The sequence below is a fragment of the Rhinopithecus roxellana genome, chromosome 13, assembly GCF_007565055.1.
Source record: "Rhinopithecus roxellana isolate Shanxi Qingling chromosome 13, ASM756505v1, whole genome shotgun sequence".
NCBI lineage: Eukaryota > Metazoa > Chordata > Mammalia > Primates > Cercopithecidae > Rhinopithecus > Rhinopithecus roxellana.
Genome location: NC_044561.1, coordinates 108,220,108 through 108,236,879, shown reverse-complemented (window position 1 = coordinate 108,236,879; position 16,772 = coordinate 108,220,108). Strand labels below are relative to the sequence as shown.

The following is a 16,772-nucleotide window of genomic DNA, read 5'->3' as shown; positions in this document are numbered from 1 at the left end:
ATGTGACAACTACAACATGGGGGAGGTTAATGGAACATTTTTACATAAAGTGGTTCAATATTAACTCTAAAGTGAACTGTGAAAAGTTAAGGATGCATACCATAATCCATAGAGTAACTTCTTTAAAAGTGCTAGAAATACATCTAAAAGCTAACAGATGAATTAAAATGAAATTCTTAAAAAATCAGTTAACCTAAAAAACAAGAAACAAAAGAACAAAACACAAATAAGATAAACAGACAACCAGCCTGGCCAACATGGTGAAACCCCATCTCTACTAAAAAATACAAAAATTAGCCGATTGTGGTGGCAGGTGCCTATAATCCCAGCTACTCAGGAGGCTGAGGCAGGTGAATCGCTTCAACCCAGGAAGCAGAGGTTGCAGTGAGCAGAAATCGCGCCACTGCACTCCAGCCTGGGCAATAGAGCAAGACTCTGTCTTAAAAAAAAAAAAAAAAAAAGGCAAAACACAGTCAAATGTTAGACCAAAACCCAACCATATCAACAATTACATTTAGGCCAGACACGGTGGCTCACATCTGTAATCCCAGCACTTTGGGAAGCCGAGGTGGGCAGATCATCTGTAGTCAGGAGTTCAAGGCCAACCTGGCCAATATGGAGAAACCCTGTCTCTACTAAAAATACAAAAATCAGCTGGACGTGGTGGCACATGCCTGTAATCCTAGCTACTCGGGAGGCTGAGACATGAGAATTGCTTGAACCCAGGAGGCAGAGGTTGAAGTGAATGGAGATTGCAACCACTGCACTCCAGCCTGGGTGACAAAGCAAGATTCTGTCTCAAAAAAAAAAAAAAAAAAATTATAAATGTGTATGCATCTAAAAGATCTTCAAAATACACAAAGCAAAAATGACAAAATTAGGCCGGTTGTGGTGGCTCACGCCTGTAATCCCAGCACTTTGGGAGGCCAAGGCGGGCAGATCATGAGGTCAGGAGATCGAGACCATCCTGGCTAACACGGTGAAACCCTGTCTCTACTAAAAATACAAAAAAAATTAGCTGGGCATGGTGGCGGGTGCCTGTAGTCCCAGCTACTCAGGAGGCTGAGACAGGAGAATGGTGTGAACCCGGGAGGTGGAGCCTGAAGTGAGCCGAGATCGCACCACTGCACTCTAGCCTGAGCGACAGAGCGAGACTCCACCTCAAAAAAAAAACAAAAAGAAGACAAAATTAAAGGGAGAAATTAACAAATCTACAATAACAGAGATTTTAACAACACTCTCTTAGAAATTGACAGAACTAGACCAAAAGGAAAAAAAAACACAAAAATCAATTTGTCAGAGAAACACCATCAACTACCTTGATCTAACTGACAGATCTAGAACAAACACACAACAACGGTAAAATACACGTTCTCAAGTGCATATGAAACATTCACCAGGACAGATCATATGCTGGACCACAGATTAAATCTCAACAAATGTAAAAAGATTGAAATCCTACGAAGTATGTTCTCTGACCACAGTAAAACTATATTAGAAATCAACAGCAATAAGGTATCTACAAAAACATAAAATACTTCAAACTAAAACAGCATACTTCTAAGAAACCCATGGTCAACAAATAAATCACAAGATATATTAAATTGAACAAAAATAGAAACACAACATATCAAAATTTGTAAGATGCTGAAAAAGCAGTGCTCAGTAGGAAATGTATGACTTTATTATTTATTTGTTTATTTATTTATTTATTTATTTATTTATTTTTTTAGACTGAGTCTCACTCTGTTGCCCAGGCTGGAGTGCAATGGCGGGATCTTAGCTCACCGCAACCTCCACCTCCTAGGTTCAAGCAATTTTCCTGCCTCAGCTTCCTGAGTAGCTGGGATTACAGGTGCCTGCCACCATGCCCAGCTAATTTTTGTATTTTTGGTAGGGTTGGGGTTTCACCATGCTGGGCAGGGTGGTCTCGAACTCTCGACCTCAGGCAATCCACCCACCTCGGCCTCCCAAAGTGCTGGCATTACGAACCACCACACCCAGCCGGAAATTTATAACTTTAAATGCTCATATTAGGAAGAAAGATCTTTTCACCAGGTAATGAAAAAAAAAAAGGAAGAATGATCTAAAATCAATTAGGTGAAGTTCTACAAAAAGCTGAAGGAAGAAAGCAAGATCAAAACAGAAATCAATGATATTTTAAAAAATAAACAATAGAGAAAATTGAAGTAAAAGCTCAGTTATTTGAAAACAAAATAGATAAAGCCCTAGCCATACTAAGAGAGGGAACACAAATTATGAAAATCAGAAATGAAAAGAGCATAACATTAAAATGATAAGGGAATATTAATAAAAGGTGAAAATCATCAACAGAAAAGTCATTTTTTTTTTTAGTTCACAAAGCATAAGCAAAGTGTATATAAAAAGAGGATTAATTTAACTCTAAATATGAACCTTCCACAGTCGAAATCTCTTGTAATTCCACAAGGGGAGAAGTCGTTTCTGTTTTCATGGTGTTTTCTCCCATTGACGGGCAGTTCAACTCCAAGCCTGCAGCCCCGGATCCATCCCCAAAGGAGTGGCAAGTCAGTGCAGATGAGACCTGGCCAACTTCCAAAGTAGACTTCAACTGACCTAGTAGAAAAAAAGAAAGTTTGGAGGAAATATACATGTATGCAATTCTGAAACCGAAAGTCCTACAACAGTCTAAGAAAGCCAGGGACTTTTTAGAGGAAGGAATTACTTTAAAACAAAAAAGTATACATTCACAGGTTCCAGTACACACAGGCTGGCCTGTGAGCTTCTCAAAGAAAGAGGTTAAAGTGAAAGGAGAAATTGCTGGAAGTATAAACACAAAGGCACGAATGAGATGGCAGCAGAGAGAGAGAAGCAGGGCTCTTCAAACAGTGTACCTCCAGGCCAACATTGAGTGGTAAATAAGCAAAACCAACCACAAATGCATCCAGAAAGTATGTCTATTGAATATATCATCAGTGAAGAGCAATACATTATAAAAACACTGCAGCCCATTCAATAGTTTGATTTCAAGACAATTTAATACTTGTGGAAGGCAGAACACAATGATTTAGATTGATTCTCACTAAATAGGCACCAGGTTGGCAAGACAATTCCTGAATAGACTGACTCACCTTCTTCAGATTCCTTGGTACTAGACAACGTGTCTTGCAAAGGATCCGTATCAACCAAATCTGATACAACCAAGTCAGGATCTAGGATCTCATGGGTCCCATTAGTGGATAGCCTGGAGGAACGTCTCCTCGATAAGTCTTTGTCAGTGTTTTCCGAGTAGTTTTTTGACTTTTCCTGGGCTATTAAACCATTAAGAGAGTTGTAGTCAAGAGACCAACAAGAAGAAATAACTGTGCAGTATACTACAGATTTCTGGGCTGGATGTCTCTAAAAGGACTTTACAGAGAGACTCCTGGAATGTTAGAGTAGTGATAAAAGCAAATACCCTTTACTAGTTTACAGTTTTAAGTAAGGGCAAAGCGTCCCTGCCAGGATAGAATTTCACTTCTTTAAGGATTCATGGTCTGAAAACATGTACTAGGTCATGTCCCAATCTTGACAACTATGCTCTATTTTGGGGCTTCCCAAATGTACTAACTTCCAAAGTCAATAAGGTTTATAAGAGCCTTACTTCGAGCTATCACAAATCCTTTTTGGAGCCAACAGGGTACTTTTTATTTTAAATTTATTTAAATATTTGAGCCAACTCACTCCAGAGGGTATTTTTTTAAATAAATAAATAAATAGTATTGTATTTTGTATTTTTATTTTTTGTAAGACAGAGTCTCACTCTATCACCCAGGCTGGAGGACAGTGGCACAGTCTTGGCTCACTGCAATCTCGGCCTCCTAGGTTCAAACAATTCTCCTGCCTCAGCCTCCCGAGTAGCTGGGATTACAGGTACCTGCCACCACACCCAGCTATTTTTTTTTTTTCTTTTTTTGAGACGGCGTCTCGCTGTCACCCAGGCTGGAGTGCGGTGGCGCGATCTCGGCTCACTGCAAGCTCTGCCTCCTGGGTTCACACCATTCTTCTGCCTCAGCCTCCCAAGTAGCTGGGACTACAGGCACCCGCCAACACGCCCGGCTAATTTTTTGTATTTTTTAGTAGAGACGGGGTTTGACGGTGTTAGCCAAGACGGTCTCCATCTCCTTACCTCATGATCTGCCCACCTCCACCTCCCAAAGTGCTGGGATTACAAGTGTGAGCCATCGTGCCCAGCCACACCCAGCTAATTGTTATATTTTTAGTAAAGACAGGGTTTCACCATGTTGGCCAGGCTGGTCTCAAACTCCTAACCTCAGATGATCCACCCACCTCAGCCTCCCAAACTACTGGGATTACAGGCATGAGCCACTGCGCCCGGCCAATAAGTAGTATTTTTAAAGTTTCACTCTACATAGAAACCCATCCCTTCCTAAGCCATTAAATTTCCAGTGGCATCCAAATCAAATGTGATTTATGGATATGGAGATGATACCACAGAACCCAGCATTAGTACAGTTTGTGCTTTGGGATTTATTTTTCTTCTAGCAAAAACTCCTTCTGATCCAACTGCATCCCACTCACATTACCTCATGTGACCAGAGACAAACATTAGAGCCTATAGGGAATGGGGGACAGGATGAATATAGAGGAGGTTGACCCAAACAATGTCAAATTCTAGCCACACATAAACAAACTGGAGACTCACATGAATTTTTGTCAAGCCGAGGACGTTTTAATGGGACTTCACATCCTTTTGATATTTTCCGTCTTCTCAATTCCAACGTTATTGGTTGCAAAGTTTGAGAGTTTGAATCCACAGCTACCATGTTTATAAAACCACACAAAAAAGATACGTAATTTCTTAGTGTCTGTCATTTTTATATACAAATAAAACATATATATGCAGAAATCACTGCATTATAAATGGACCATCAAAATGTCATTCTTACTTAAGATAAAAGAAAAAAAGTAAAATGAGTGAGAAATTACTTCCTTACAGGAGATACCTTGCAAATTGACCTCCTGAATCTATGACCCAGCTCCAGTTTTCAACCTCTACTTGCTACATTAATTACCTTAGCATTGGGCCTAGTTTTGAGGGTACAAGAAAAATGTCTAAGAGAATTTTGTTTTGTTTTTTTTTCTTTTGAGATGGAGTCTTGCTCTGTCCCCCAAGCTGGAGTGCAGTGGCGCGCTCTCGGCTCACTGCAACATCCGCCTCCCAGGTGCAAGCGATTCTCCTGCCTCAGCCTCCAGAGTAGCTGGGATTACAGGCACCCAACACCACACCCGGCTAATTTTTGTAATTTTAGTAGAGTCACGGTTTCCCCATGTTGGTCAGGCTGGTCTCGAATTCTTGACCTCAAGTGATCCAGCCACCTCGGCCTCCCGAAGTTCTGGGATTACAGGCATGAGCCATGAGATCCAGCTGAGAATTTGTATTTTCTTAAACACAATCCTAAAAAAATTATTGGGAGACTATGCTATTTAATAGTCAATGTTCCAGGCAAGCCTGCTGGTCCCCAGCAAACCCAGCTCTGACATAATTGAGCAGTACAGATGCTAAGCCTTTGAAGAGTACTTACTATTTAGTTTTCTGTTTGTTTGTTTGTTTGCTTGCTTGCTTGCTTGTTTTTTTGAGATGAAGTCTTGGTCCGCTGCCTAGGCTAGAGTGCAGTGGTGCGATCTTGGCTCAATGCTACCTCTGCCTCCATGCTACCTCTGCTTCCTGAGTTCAAGTGATTCTCCTGCCTCAGCCTTCCCTGTAGCTGGGATTACAGGTGCCTGGCACACCTGGCAATTTTTTTTTTTTTTTTTTGGTATTTTTAATAGAGATGGGGTTTTACCATGTTCGCCAGGCTGGTCTTGAACTCTTGACCTCAAGTGATCTGCCCACCTTGGCCTCCCAAAGTGCTTAGATTACAGGCATGAGCCACCTGCCTGGCATAGTACTTACTATTAATTTTTTTTTTGAGATGGAGTTTCGCTCTCATTGCCCAGGCTAGACTGCAATGGTGCGATCTCAGCTCACTGCAACCTCTGCCTCCCGGGTTCAAGTGATTCTCCTGCCTCAGCCTCCCAAGTAGCTGGGTTTACAGGCATGCACCACCACGCCTGGCTAATTTTGTATTTTTAGTAGAGACAGGGTTTCTCCATGTTGGTCAGGTTGGTCTCAAACTCCTGACCTCAGGTGATCTGCCCACCTCGGCCTCCCAAAGTGCTGGGATTACAGGCGTGAGCCACTGAGCCTGGCCCTTACTATTTAGTTTTAAACCTACCACCTAAGAAGCTCTCTCCAAATCAGAAAAGATGAGAATTTAAAAGGCAGGCAGAAGGAACTGGGAAGTTGGGCAGGAAGGCAAGGCTAAGGGGTCTCAGGAAGAGTAAAAGGAGGAGAGAGAAGAGCAAGGAGGAAAGGAAGATGGAGGAAGAGAAGTAAATGGGAGGAAAAGAGGAAGGGAAGGGAGAAAGATGAGAAGGCGGAAGAGGGACAGAAAAGACTCATCTAAGACCTGTAGCTTCAGGTAGGTCAAATGGCTCAACAAGACACAGCCCTGAAGTGTGAGGAAGCAAACCAGAAGACCATTGAACTCCAAGGTTCTTCCTGTGTTCAAGCTTCTCAATGTGCCAGTATTATTTTGTTCCAGCTGACAGAACTTGGAAATCCCACACATTCCACATTAAACATAAATACAAACAGGCCAGCTGGGTGTGGTGGCTCGTGCCTGTAATCCCAGCACTTTGGGAGCCGGAGGCAGGCAGATCACCTGAGCTCAGGAGTTCAAGACCAGCATAGCCAACATGGTGAAACCTTGTCTCTACTAAACATACAAAAAATTAGCCAGGCATGGTGGCACGCTCCTGTAGCCCCAGCTACTCGGGAGGCTGAGGCACAAGAATCACTTGAACCCAGGAGGCAGTGGTTACAGTTAGCCAGGATTGTGCCACTGTACTCCAGCCTGGGAGACAGAGACTCCATCTCAAAAAAATAAAAATTAAAAAAAAAAAAAATACAAACAATCCTCTCTAAATAGCTCAGATCCTGTTCCCAATCAAGTCTATACAATCTAGGGTGCTGAAGGAAGGCTCTACAAATAAATGAACTTATTCCAAGTAATGTTTTAAGGGGATTTGAACAATATATAGGATATTTGGCAAGTCTTCTTCCCTTTGATACTGTATATAAACACGGGCTGACTATACAGAACTTGAGTGTTTCCCAAACTCTTCTTACAGTATAAGTCATCTGGGAAGCTTGTTAACAACTCATATTCCCAGGTTCCCATCCAGACAGTCTGACTGGGAAAGAACTGAGACATGGCTGAAATCTGTTTTTACAAATGCCTTGGGCAAGGATTAACCGTAAACTTGGAAAACATCCTTTCTATATTAAATTTATCCTACTCGTTACGAAATCCTACACTTATAAAAATATAAAAACCAAATGTCCTTTTTCTTATCTCAATGGAGTCATGTGGCTTCAAAGGAGCAGTCTGCTTATTGGGGTACAACTACTCCTGTACATACTTTCTGGAGGGTAAAAGCCAGGGCATGAATAGCTAAAGGAGAATCAGTTTCAAAACACTCAGTTCTCACACATACTGTTTCCTAAACTGAGCTAAGGACATGTCAGATTTCTGCCAGTTTACATTTTCCACCCCTCCTTGTATAATAACTGCCTTTAACTACCCTTCTCCCACTTTACATAAAAGGGCCTGCCTCTCACTCATCCCACATCTTAACATGGTGCTCTGCCTGGAGGTTTAAAATTTCCAGATTTTCTCAACTGGGTTTCCTCATCTGAAGAGAGATACATTTTCTCTGTTTTTGTAAGGGTGGTATACAGCTATTACCATTCTCAATGCACTAAGGTCAATCCATCACAGATCAAGGATGCCTTGGGTATTGTGGCTTCTCTCCCAGAACTCAGTTGAGAAAGCCAGTGAACATAAAGCCAGTGCTGTCCAACAGAAATATGCTAAGAGTGCAAGCCACATGCAATTTTCTTTTTTTTTTTTGAGATGGAGTCTCACTTCATCACCCAGGCTGGAGTGCAGTGGTGTGATCTTGGCTGACTGCAACCTCTGCCTCCTGGGTTCAAGAGATTCTCCTGCCTCAGCCTCCCAAGTGGGTGGGATTACAGGCTCATCTAATTTTTGTGTTTTTAGTAGAGATGGAGTTTCACCATGTTGGCCAGGCTGGTCTTGAACTCCTGACCTCAGGTGATCTGCCCACCTTGGTCTCCCAGAATGCTGGGATTACAGGCGTGAACCACCATGCCCAGCCAATTTTTGTGTTTTTAGTAGAGACGGGGTTTCACCATGTTGGCCAGCCTGGTCTCAAATTTCTGAGCCACCATGCCTAGCGAATTTTAAATTTTTTACTCATCACATAAGAGGGTTTGGTTTTTAAGTGTCAGGCATGGTGGCTCATGCCTGTAATCTCACCACTTTCAGAGGCTAAGGCAGGAGGATTGCTTGAGGCCCGGAGATTTAGACAAACCTGAGCAACATAGTGAAACCCTGACTCTAAAAAAATAAATTAGCCAGGCATTGTGGCATGTGCCTATAGTCCCAGCTACTCGGGAGGCTGAGACAGGAGCATCACTTGAGCCCAGAAGGTGGAGAATGGAGTTAGCCACAATCACGCCACTGCACTCCAGCCTACGTAACAGAGTGAGACCCTGTCAAAAAAAACTTAAAAAGTTAATTTAAATACTATTTTATTTAATCCAATACCTTTCCTAAATTTGTTTTTTCTTTTTTTTTTTAAACTGGGCTCAGCAATCTTCCTGCCTCAGCCTCTGGAATAGCTGGGACTACAAGCACGTGCCACCACTCTCAGACAATTTTTTCATTTTTTGTAGAGATGAGGTCTCACTATGTTGCCAAGGCTAGTCTCGAACTCCTGGGCTCAAGTGATCCTCCCTCATCAGCCTCCCAAAGTGCTGGCATGATTACAGGGATGAGGCACTGCACTCAGCTTCAGCTTCTAAAAACATTTCAACATGGAATCAATTTTTTTTGTTTGTTTTGTTGCCCAAGCTGGAGTGCAGTGGCCCAATCTCAGTCACTGCAACCTCTACCTCCTGAGTTTCAAGCAATTCTCTTGCCTCAGCCTCCTGAGTAGCTGGGATTATAGACACCCACCACCAAGCCTGGTTAATTTTTCCTTATATTTTTTCAATAGAGACGGGGTTTCACCATGTTGGCTAGGCTAGTCTCAAACTCCTAACCTCAAGTAATCCAGCCGCCTCGACCTCCCAAACTGCTGGGATTACAGGCCTGGCTATAATCAATATTTTAAAATTGAGGTGTGTTACATTCTTTTTTGTACTATTTGAAATCTAGCATTTACTTATACTTACAGCACATCTCAATTCAGACTAGTTACATTTCAAGTAGTCAATAGCCCCATGCGGCTAGTGGCTACCATACTAGACAGCAGAGGTATAGGCCCTAGTTAGGTCTAGGGACAGTTGCAGCACTCTCAGCTCTTGAGGGCAAAACCCAGTTACAAGCACTAGAGAGGAAGATCCCTTATTTCATATGCAGACAAAGCAACCTATTATATAATTTCCTATCTTACAATGAGTACTAATACCCTTATGTGACGTAAGTTAAAATTTTTTCCACAGAAATTAAGTCTGATAGTCTGATTTGATAGGGAAGAGTGGCTTTGCATTCTCTACATCACTGGGGAATAATGAAAAGGCTTGATCTGTAGTTCCACAGTTTTGATGAAAATATGTGTGTGTGTGTGTGTGTGTGTGTGTGTGTGTGTGTGTGTGTGTGTGTTGAAATGGGGTGTCACTACATTGCCCAGGCTGGTTTGAAATTCTCGGGCTCAAGCAATCCTCCCACTTCAGCCTCCTGAGTAGCTGGGACAACAAACATGCACCAACGCACTCAGCCTTCATGTTTTGTATTTTAAATATATCCACTACAGCTATTTAAACTTGTGAGAAAAAGATAAATACTGCTTTAAAACGTGCTAGGGGATTCACAGTTTCAACAGAACACACAAAGAATACACAATCAAGAATGTCTGAGGATCACTGCACATATTTAATCAACGGCACACTCAGTCTAGAGACCCAGGGGACTCTTCATGCCACTGAATTGATTTGGAGAACGAGTGTTTGACTTAGGAAGGAATCAGGGCTTGTTTCATTCTTGGTTATTCTAGAAGAAGTCCAAATTTTAAGTTTTTTAATAACTTCATTCTTCCCTAAATCTATACCCTCTAACCTTGACTCTTACAAATTAGCTATCTCGGCTTTTTATTTAGACTGTGAAAATCTCTAATCAATAATCACTCTCCAAAGAGCTCAATTTCAAAATGCATCCATGCTTTTCTAGTTCCAATGTTCCTTTGTCCTCGTCCCCTTCAGAAGCCCATACCTTTTTACTACTTTTCTTTCACGTCTGTCTTATTAGAACTCTATTTCCTGATTCCAGGTTCTATTAAGCTGACTCAAACTGAGATCATTTGAAAAAGCACAAGCAAAAGTCCTTGGTTTATCAGGTTTATCATATAAGCTGAAGTATCCAGTCAACAGTTAACCACTACTTTAGGAAGCTCAGTTACGAACACACTTCCCAACTTAGATTCACTTGGATATGTGCCTCACTTAAATTCAGCTTCATGAACACAACTTGTTTCCAGATCATAAGAAAACTCAAAATCAGTCACAAAAACAAAGGATTGAAGTATACAAGTTACAAAGAACCACAAAGGGCCACAGAAGAATACTCTGGCATTGCCCACTGCAGAACCCATTTGAAAAACTCACCAGTAGGAGCTATGGAAGGGGGTCTGCCTCGTTTTCTTTTGGGTTCCCTCACGTTTTCTTGTGGACTCTTCACAATGTCATTTTCAGGTTTCTTATCCACTTGGGCATCTCCAGAATACTCCCTGTCGTTTTCTGAAATGTTTTCCTTGTCTTCCTTCTCGTTCTTGGGAAGACTTTTCTCTGACACTTTCCCCTTTTCAGAACAGATTAACTTTCCTTCTTTATCAGGTTGCTTGGGTCGCTTTTCTGTCTTTAAGGGTTTATCTTCTTTGTCTTTCTTCACATTCACTGTGGCTTTTCTCTGTTCTTTAAACTTTTCTCGTTTATCAGGAGATGATGAAAGACTTTTGTGATCTGTTTCTTTAGGCCTAGCATTACCCACAATATTCTAAAATGAGCAAAATAGCGATGAAACACTTCGTGATTACTTGTAAATACAAAATTAGGAATTTCTTACAAACGTATGAAGACAAACAAAGAAATTAAAACAGGACATATGCCAGGTCACATACACAAAGCACCACTGACAATATCCACCTGTACTAAGAGTTGAGAACCAATCCTTAAAACAATTCAATTATTCTGGAGACAGTGCAATCTCCCTTATTATGACGAATAAGTCACTAGAAAATAAAATTCTGGGCTTTTGTTTGTTTTTGTTTCTGAGACAGAGTCTCTCTCTGTTGCCCACGCTGGAGTGCAGTGGCACAATCATGATTCATGCAGCCTCGACCTCCCAGGCCCAAGCGATCCTCCCATCTCAGCCTTCTGAGTAGCTGGGACCACAGGCATGTTTCACCATGCCCAGCTAAGTTTTTTATTGTTATTTTTTGTAGCAATAGGGTCTCCCTATGTTGCCCAGGCTGGTCTCAAACTCCCGGGCACAAGCAATCCTCCTGCCTCAGCCTCCTGAAGTATTGGGATTGTAGGCATGAGACACCATGCCTGGCCTTAAAATTCTGGAAAGCAATCTTTCTGACAAAGGTGTTTGAAGAAAATGCCTTCATGCTCTGTCCTTATCCCCAGCATGACTATACTAACCCAGAGCTTTTCAGAGGGCTGGTTCAGTTTGCCAGCATGTGCTGATGTCTTGTGTAGAGAAATAACAAAACTGATCAGTTTGCCAGCATGTGCTGATGTCTTGTGTAGAGAAATAACAAAACTGATAACTGGAAGCTGAACAGGAAAACTATAAAGATTATCCAACCCAGAACCAGGGTCTCTGCTTCCTCTACCAGGTAAAGGCTGTGCTCAGTTCAACAAACCACCTATCAGGTTCCTGAGCTACTTGGAGTTTTTGTCTATTGGTAGGAAATACTGCTTCTTAGTTACGTTCTCCCTACATTACATTCTTTAAAATTCACACTAAAAATCGAGGGTCCCCTACTGTGACTGTTTCATAATAATGCCAGGTCTGAAAGCTCTAGAGATTCCAAAACTATAATTAAGTTTATTTGTGTACATATCTCTCTTCTAGGACCTCAAAAGAGCAGAGACCACCATACTATGTTCATATGGGATCCCCAGCACCTAGCACACACTAGGCACATAGGTTTTGACTGGAAGCAGGAAGCAGTACCTAAATACTCAACAAATAAAAGTTTAATTTGTTCTACAGGGAAAAATAATAAACAAGGAAATATTTTTTCAAGTCCCCCAAATTATTCTGAAAGTAGCCAGGTTTGAGAACAGGCATTCCGGTAATGGTCAGCAGAAATATAAATTGAAATTGCCCTTCTTGTTGGGGGTTCGGGGAGGAGTTGGCAATTTGAGTCAAAACTAAAAAGGTTATACCTTTGAACTAGAATAAACCCCTAGAAATAAAGTTAGCTAAAAGAATAATCAGACTTGTGTACCTGGATTGACAAATATCCTTAATGACCATTTGGGAATTGGTTACACAAAGTACAGTTCCATACATATTACAGAACACTACATAGCTGTGAAAAATCATATTCTCAGGATATTAAGGAACTTGAGGAAATGTTAGTTAAAAGAAAAGAACAGTACTATATTAATGTACCACAACTTCAATTCTGAAAAGAAATAGATACACACACATATATATGTTTAATAAAAAACACAGAAAGATATATACACCAAATTGTTAAGCCATGTTATACACCAAAGCGTTAAGAACAATTATATCTGTTTGATGGAATAATAGAGTTTTTATTTTCTTTGTGCTTTGTACTTTTCTAATTTTCTACAGTAAGCTAAAAACATAAGTGTTACTAATATAGAGACTATCAAAACATTTATAAGACAGTGCAGTCCTACAGAAAAAAAAAAAAAAAAAAACTCCATGAAAAAACCTTTGAAATTGCCCATGACAGATTACTGTAGCCAAACCACTGTACTCTCTTGGAAAAGAAGCCAAGTCCAGGAGCCATGGGCCTGTGCTTAAGGGCCTACTGGGCTAAGGTCAGACACTCAGAGGCCACTGGGAAATGAGAAATGAAGCATGGCACCCAAAAATCCTCACCAGGTAAGGCACCACCTCCAGGCCAAAGCACTGTGAATGCTATCCATCAATTTATTGAGAACACAGAGTAAATAGATGAACAATTGTTATCTGGAGCCCTGGACTTCCACTTGGGAAGGTTCTGGATATAATCTGCCAATTCTGGACAAATTTATAATTATGTCCTCTCTATTAACTCGTTCCACAAACCTAACACAAATATTGCCAAATTTAAGGCCAAAATAATGTTTTAGACTACTGTATGGCTCCTTACATGCCTGAGAGGCAAGTGATCAAAGAAAAAGCATTATCAGGGCCAAAGCTTTATGTAATAATGTTGTTAATTTTCTGAAGAGGAAAATCAGCAAAAGGCAAATCAGCAAAAGGTAACTTTTGAGGTTACCTCAAAGGTATCATGTATCAAAATCTTTGAAGCAGCTAGGCATGGTGGCTCATGCCCTGTAATCTCAGCACTTTGGGAGGCCAAGGTAGGCAGATCGCCTGAGGTGAGGAGTTCAAGACCAGCCTGGCCAACATGGTGAAACCCCCGTCTCTATTAAAAATACAAAAATTAGCTGGGCATCGTGGTGCATGCCTGTAGTCCCAGCTACTCGGGAGGCTGAGGAAGGAGAATTACTTGAACCCGAGAGGTGGAGGTTACAGTGAGCCTAGACTGCACCACTGTACTCCAGCCTGGGTAACAGAGCAAGACTGCATCTCAAAAAAAAAATCTTTAGAAACTTACGATTAGGCTGGGCACGGTGGCTCATGTCTGTAATCCCAGCACTTTGGGAATCCAAGGTGGGCGGATGACTTGAGGTCAGGAGTTCAGGACCAGCCTGGCCAACACAGTGAAACCCCATCTACTAAAAATACAAACATTAGCCAAGTGTGGGGGCACACACCTGTAATCCCAGCAAATTGAGAGCCTTAGACTGGAGAATCACTTTAACTTGGGAGGCGGAGTTTGCACTGAGTGGAGATCAGGCCACTGCACTCCAGCCTGGGTGACAGAGGGAGACTCAGTCTCAAAAAAAAAAAAAAAAAAAAAAACTTACAAATATACATACAGAAGAATTCATTAAGAATCTGTGATAAGTAGAATCATTTCATCATCACAAAGACACAACAGAGGGCCAGGCACAATGGCTCACGCCTGTAATCCTAGCCTTTTGGGAGGCCGAGGGGGGCAGATTGCCTGAGCTCAGTTTGAGACCAGCCTGGACAACATGGTGAAATCCTGTCTCTACTAAAATACAAAAAATGAACTGGGCATGGTAGCACGCACCTAGTCTCTGTTATTTGGGAGGCTGAGGCAGCAGAATCACTTGAACTGGGGAGGCGGGGAAGTTGCACTAGGCCAAGATTGCACCACTGCACTCCAGCCTGGGCGACAGAACAAGACTCTGTCTCAAAAAAAAAAAAAAAAAAAACCAAAGACACAACAGGTTATAGCATCATCAAATATTGTCACATCAACTGCCATCCAAGCAGATGAGTAACCAGTTACGATGCCTCAGTGGTAAAATCTTTTACTAAATTGCTAAATTAGCTGTCTCAACAGCTGAAATTAGTAATAATCAGGATTTTTAAAAACACCAGTATCCAAATTTTGATCTCTATTTTCCCCTCAACTATTAATACATAAACACAAAAAAGACAAAAGGGGAAAAATCATGAAGAAAGTAGGCAACACTTCTAGATGGCCCATATTTATGCAAACCATATTTCCAGTATCAAAACTGAGGCCCCATGCTCAGGCAAATACATGCATGGTGACTGGAACGATAGGATACCAAATTCACAAACCAGGCACATCCAGCACAAGTGGCTGCCCAATCTGTGCCAAATGATAGCTCTGTAAACAACCAAGTAATGGTCCTAAGCTAAAAGACAGAGCTAGATGGAGAGAAAACATACTGGAGGTCTCCTCAAGCAATTCAACAAGTTCCCTGTGATGGCTAACAGCTCTTGTGCAGGGCAGGGCACAGAGAGAAGGTAAGAATAACTAGACACCAAGGAAAAAAATAAAAAAGAAAAAAAAAAAAAGAAGAATAACTAGACACTGTTGAAAAAAGATGACGAAAACAGAATATAGGCAATGGTATCCAAGTATTTGGCACTTTTGAAAAAAAATCTCCGTTAAAAGGAAACAGTGGCCGGACACAGTGGCTCACATCTGTAATCCCAGCACTTTGGGAGGCTGAGGTGGGTGGATCACCTGAGGTCAAGAGTTCGAGACCAGCCTGACCAATATGGTGAAACCCCCTCTCTACTAAAAATACAAAAAAAATCAGCCAGGCCTGGTGGCATGCGCCTATAATCCCAGCAACTCAGGAAGTTGAGACAGGAGAATTGCTTGAACCCAGGAGGTGGAGGTTGCAGTGAACCGACATTGCACCATTGTACTCCAGCCTGGGTGACAGAACGGGACTCTGTCTCTAAATAAATAGGAAACAGCAAAGAGACAAATATTTACAACTTCTGAAAACCTGTGTATTATTTTCTGGTGAAATTGTGTCAGATGGAGAAAATAAACACTTGCCATCATAAACAAATGTAATGTCTTTATTTGAGGAAACAAAACTACAATGTTAGCATTATTCATAACACAAAGCACAAAATCACATTTCTCACCTGATCTTTGGAAAAAGCTTTGACATGAATATGTTTGACAGTCTGAACTACTCCATCATAAAATTTCACAGTGTAAGTACCTAAAATTCAAGAAGATATCGTGATTTTAACTCACAATTTCATGAAAGTGGTAACTTTTCAAAGTATAAACACAAGGGATCTCCAACTACATTAATCTCATAGGCATTTAAAACTGTTTAAGAATCATATTCAGTCTTACTTATGTCCAAGATAACAGTACGCTTGTCTTCATTTCTTAGTTAAGATTACACAGTTTTCTACCTACATACATTGAAATCCATCAAAAAAAATAAACTCACTTTTAGATGCTTCATTAAAATAAAAAAAAATTGCACTGAATTTAAGTGAAGAACAAAGAGCAGTAAAACAATTAAGAATGTGAGGAAAATGCAGACTTATTCCTTGGTGAATTTTTCACTTTTATAATTTAATCTTTATGTTCTGGGATCGGGGGCAGTAACAGCTCTTAAGTTTCAAAAGGAACACCATGGCTCACGCCTGTAATCCCAGCACTTTGGGAGGCTGAGGCAGGCGGATCACGAGGTCAGGAGTTCAAGACCAGCCTGGCCAACATAGTAAAACCTGTCTCTACTAAAAATACAAAAAATGGCCGGGCGCCGTGGCTCAAGCCTGTAATCCCAGCACTTTGGGAGGCCGAGACGGGTGGATCACGAGGTCAGGAGCTCCAGACCATCCTGGCCTACACGGTGAAACCCCATCTCTACTAAAAAATACAAAAAACTAGCTGGGCGCGGTGGCGGGCGCCTGTAGTCCCAGCTACTCGGGAGGCTGAGGCAGGAGAATGGCGTAAACCCAGGAGGCGGAGCTTGCAGTGAGCCGAGATCGCGCCACTGTACTCCAGCCTGGGCAACAGAG

The 16,772-nt window shown here is 41.5% G+C and overlaps 1 protein-coding gene across 4 annotated transcripts in view; it reads right to left on the bottom strand.

The window, feature by feature from the left end:
* Window positions 1–16,772, bottom strand: part of PHF20 (PHD finger protein 20) — a 170,099-nt gene that overhangs the window by 76,601 nt on the left and 76,726 nt on the right. For 2 of the 4 annotated variants that reach the window (XM_030914946.1, XM_030914947.1), the window contains exons 5-9: window positions 15,876–15,955; window positions 10,775–11,162; window positions 4,685–4,798; window positions 3,111–3,290; window positions 2,416–2,595 (exon numbers count right to left, since the gene is read on the bottom strand). In XM_030914946.1, the coding sequence (XP_030770806.1) occupies window positions 2,416–2,595; window positions 3,111–3,290; window positions 4,685–4,798; window positions 10,775–11,162; window positions 15,876–15,955 (942 nt within the window). The remainder of the gene's footprint in view (window positions 1–2,415; window positions 2,596–3,110; window positions 3,291–4,684; window positions 4,799–10,774; window positions 11,163–15,875; window positions 15,956–16,772) is intronic. The other 2 variants (XM_030914948.1, XM_030914949.1) reach the window with 1 other exon arrangement.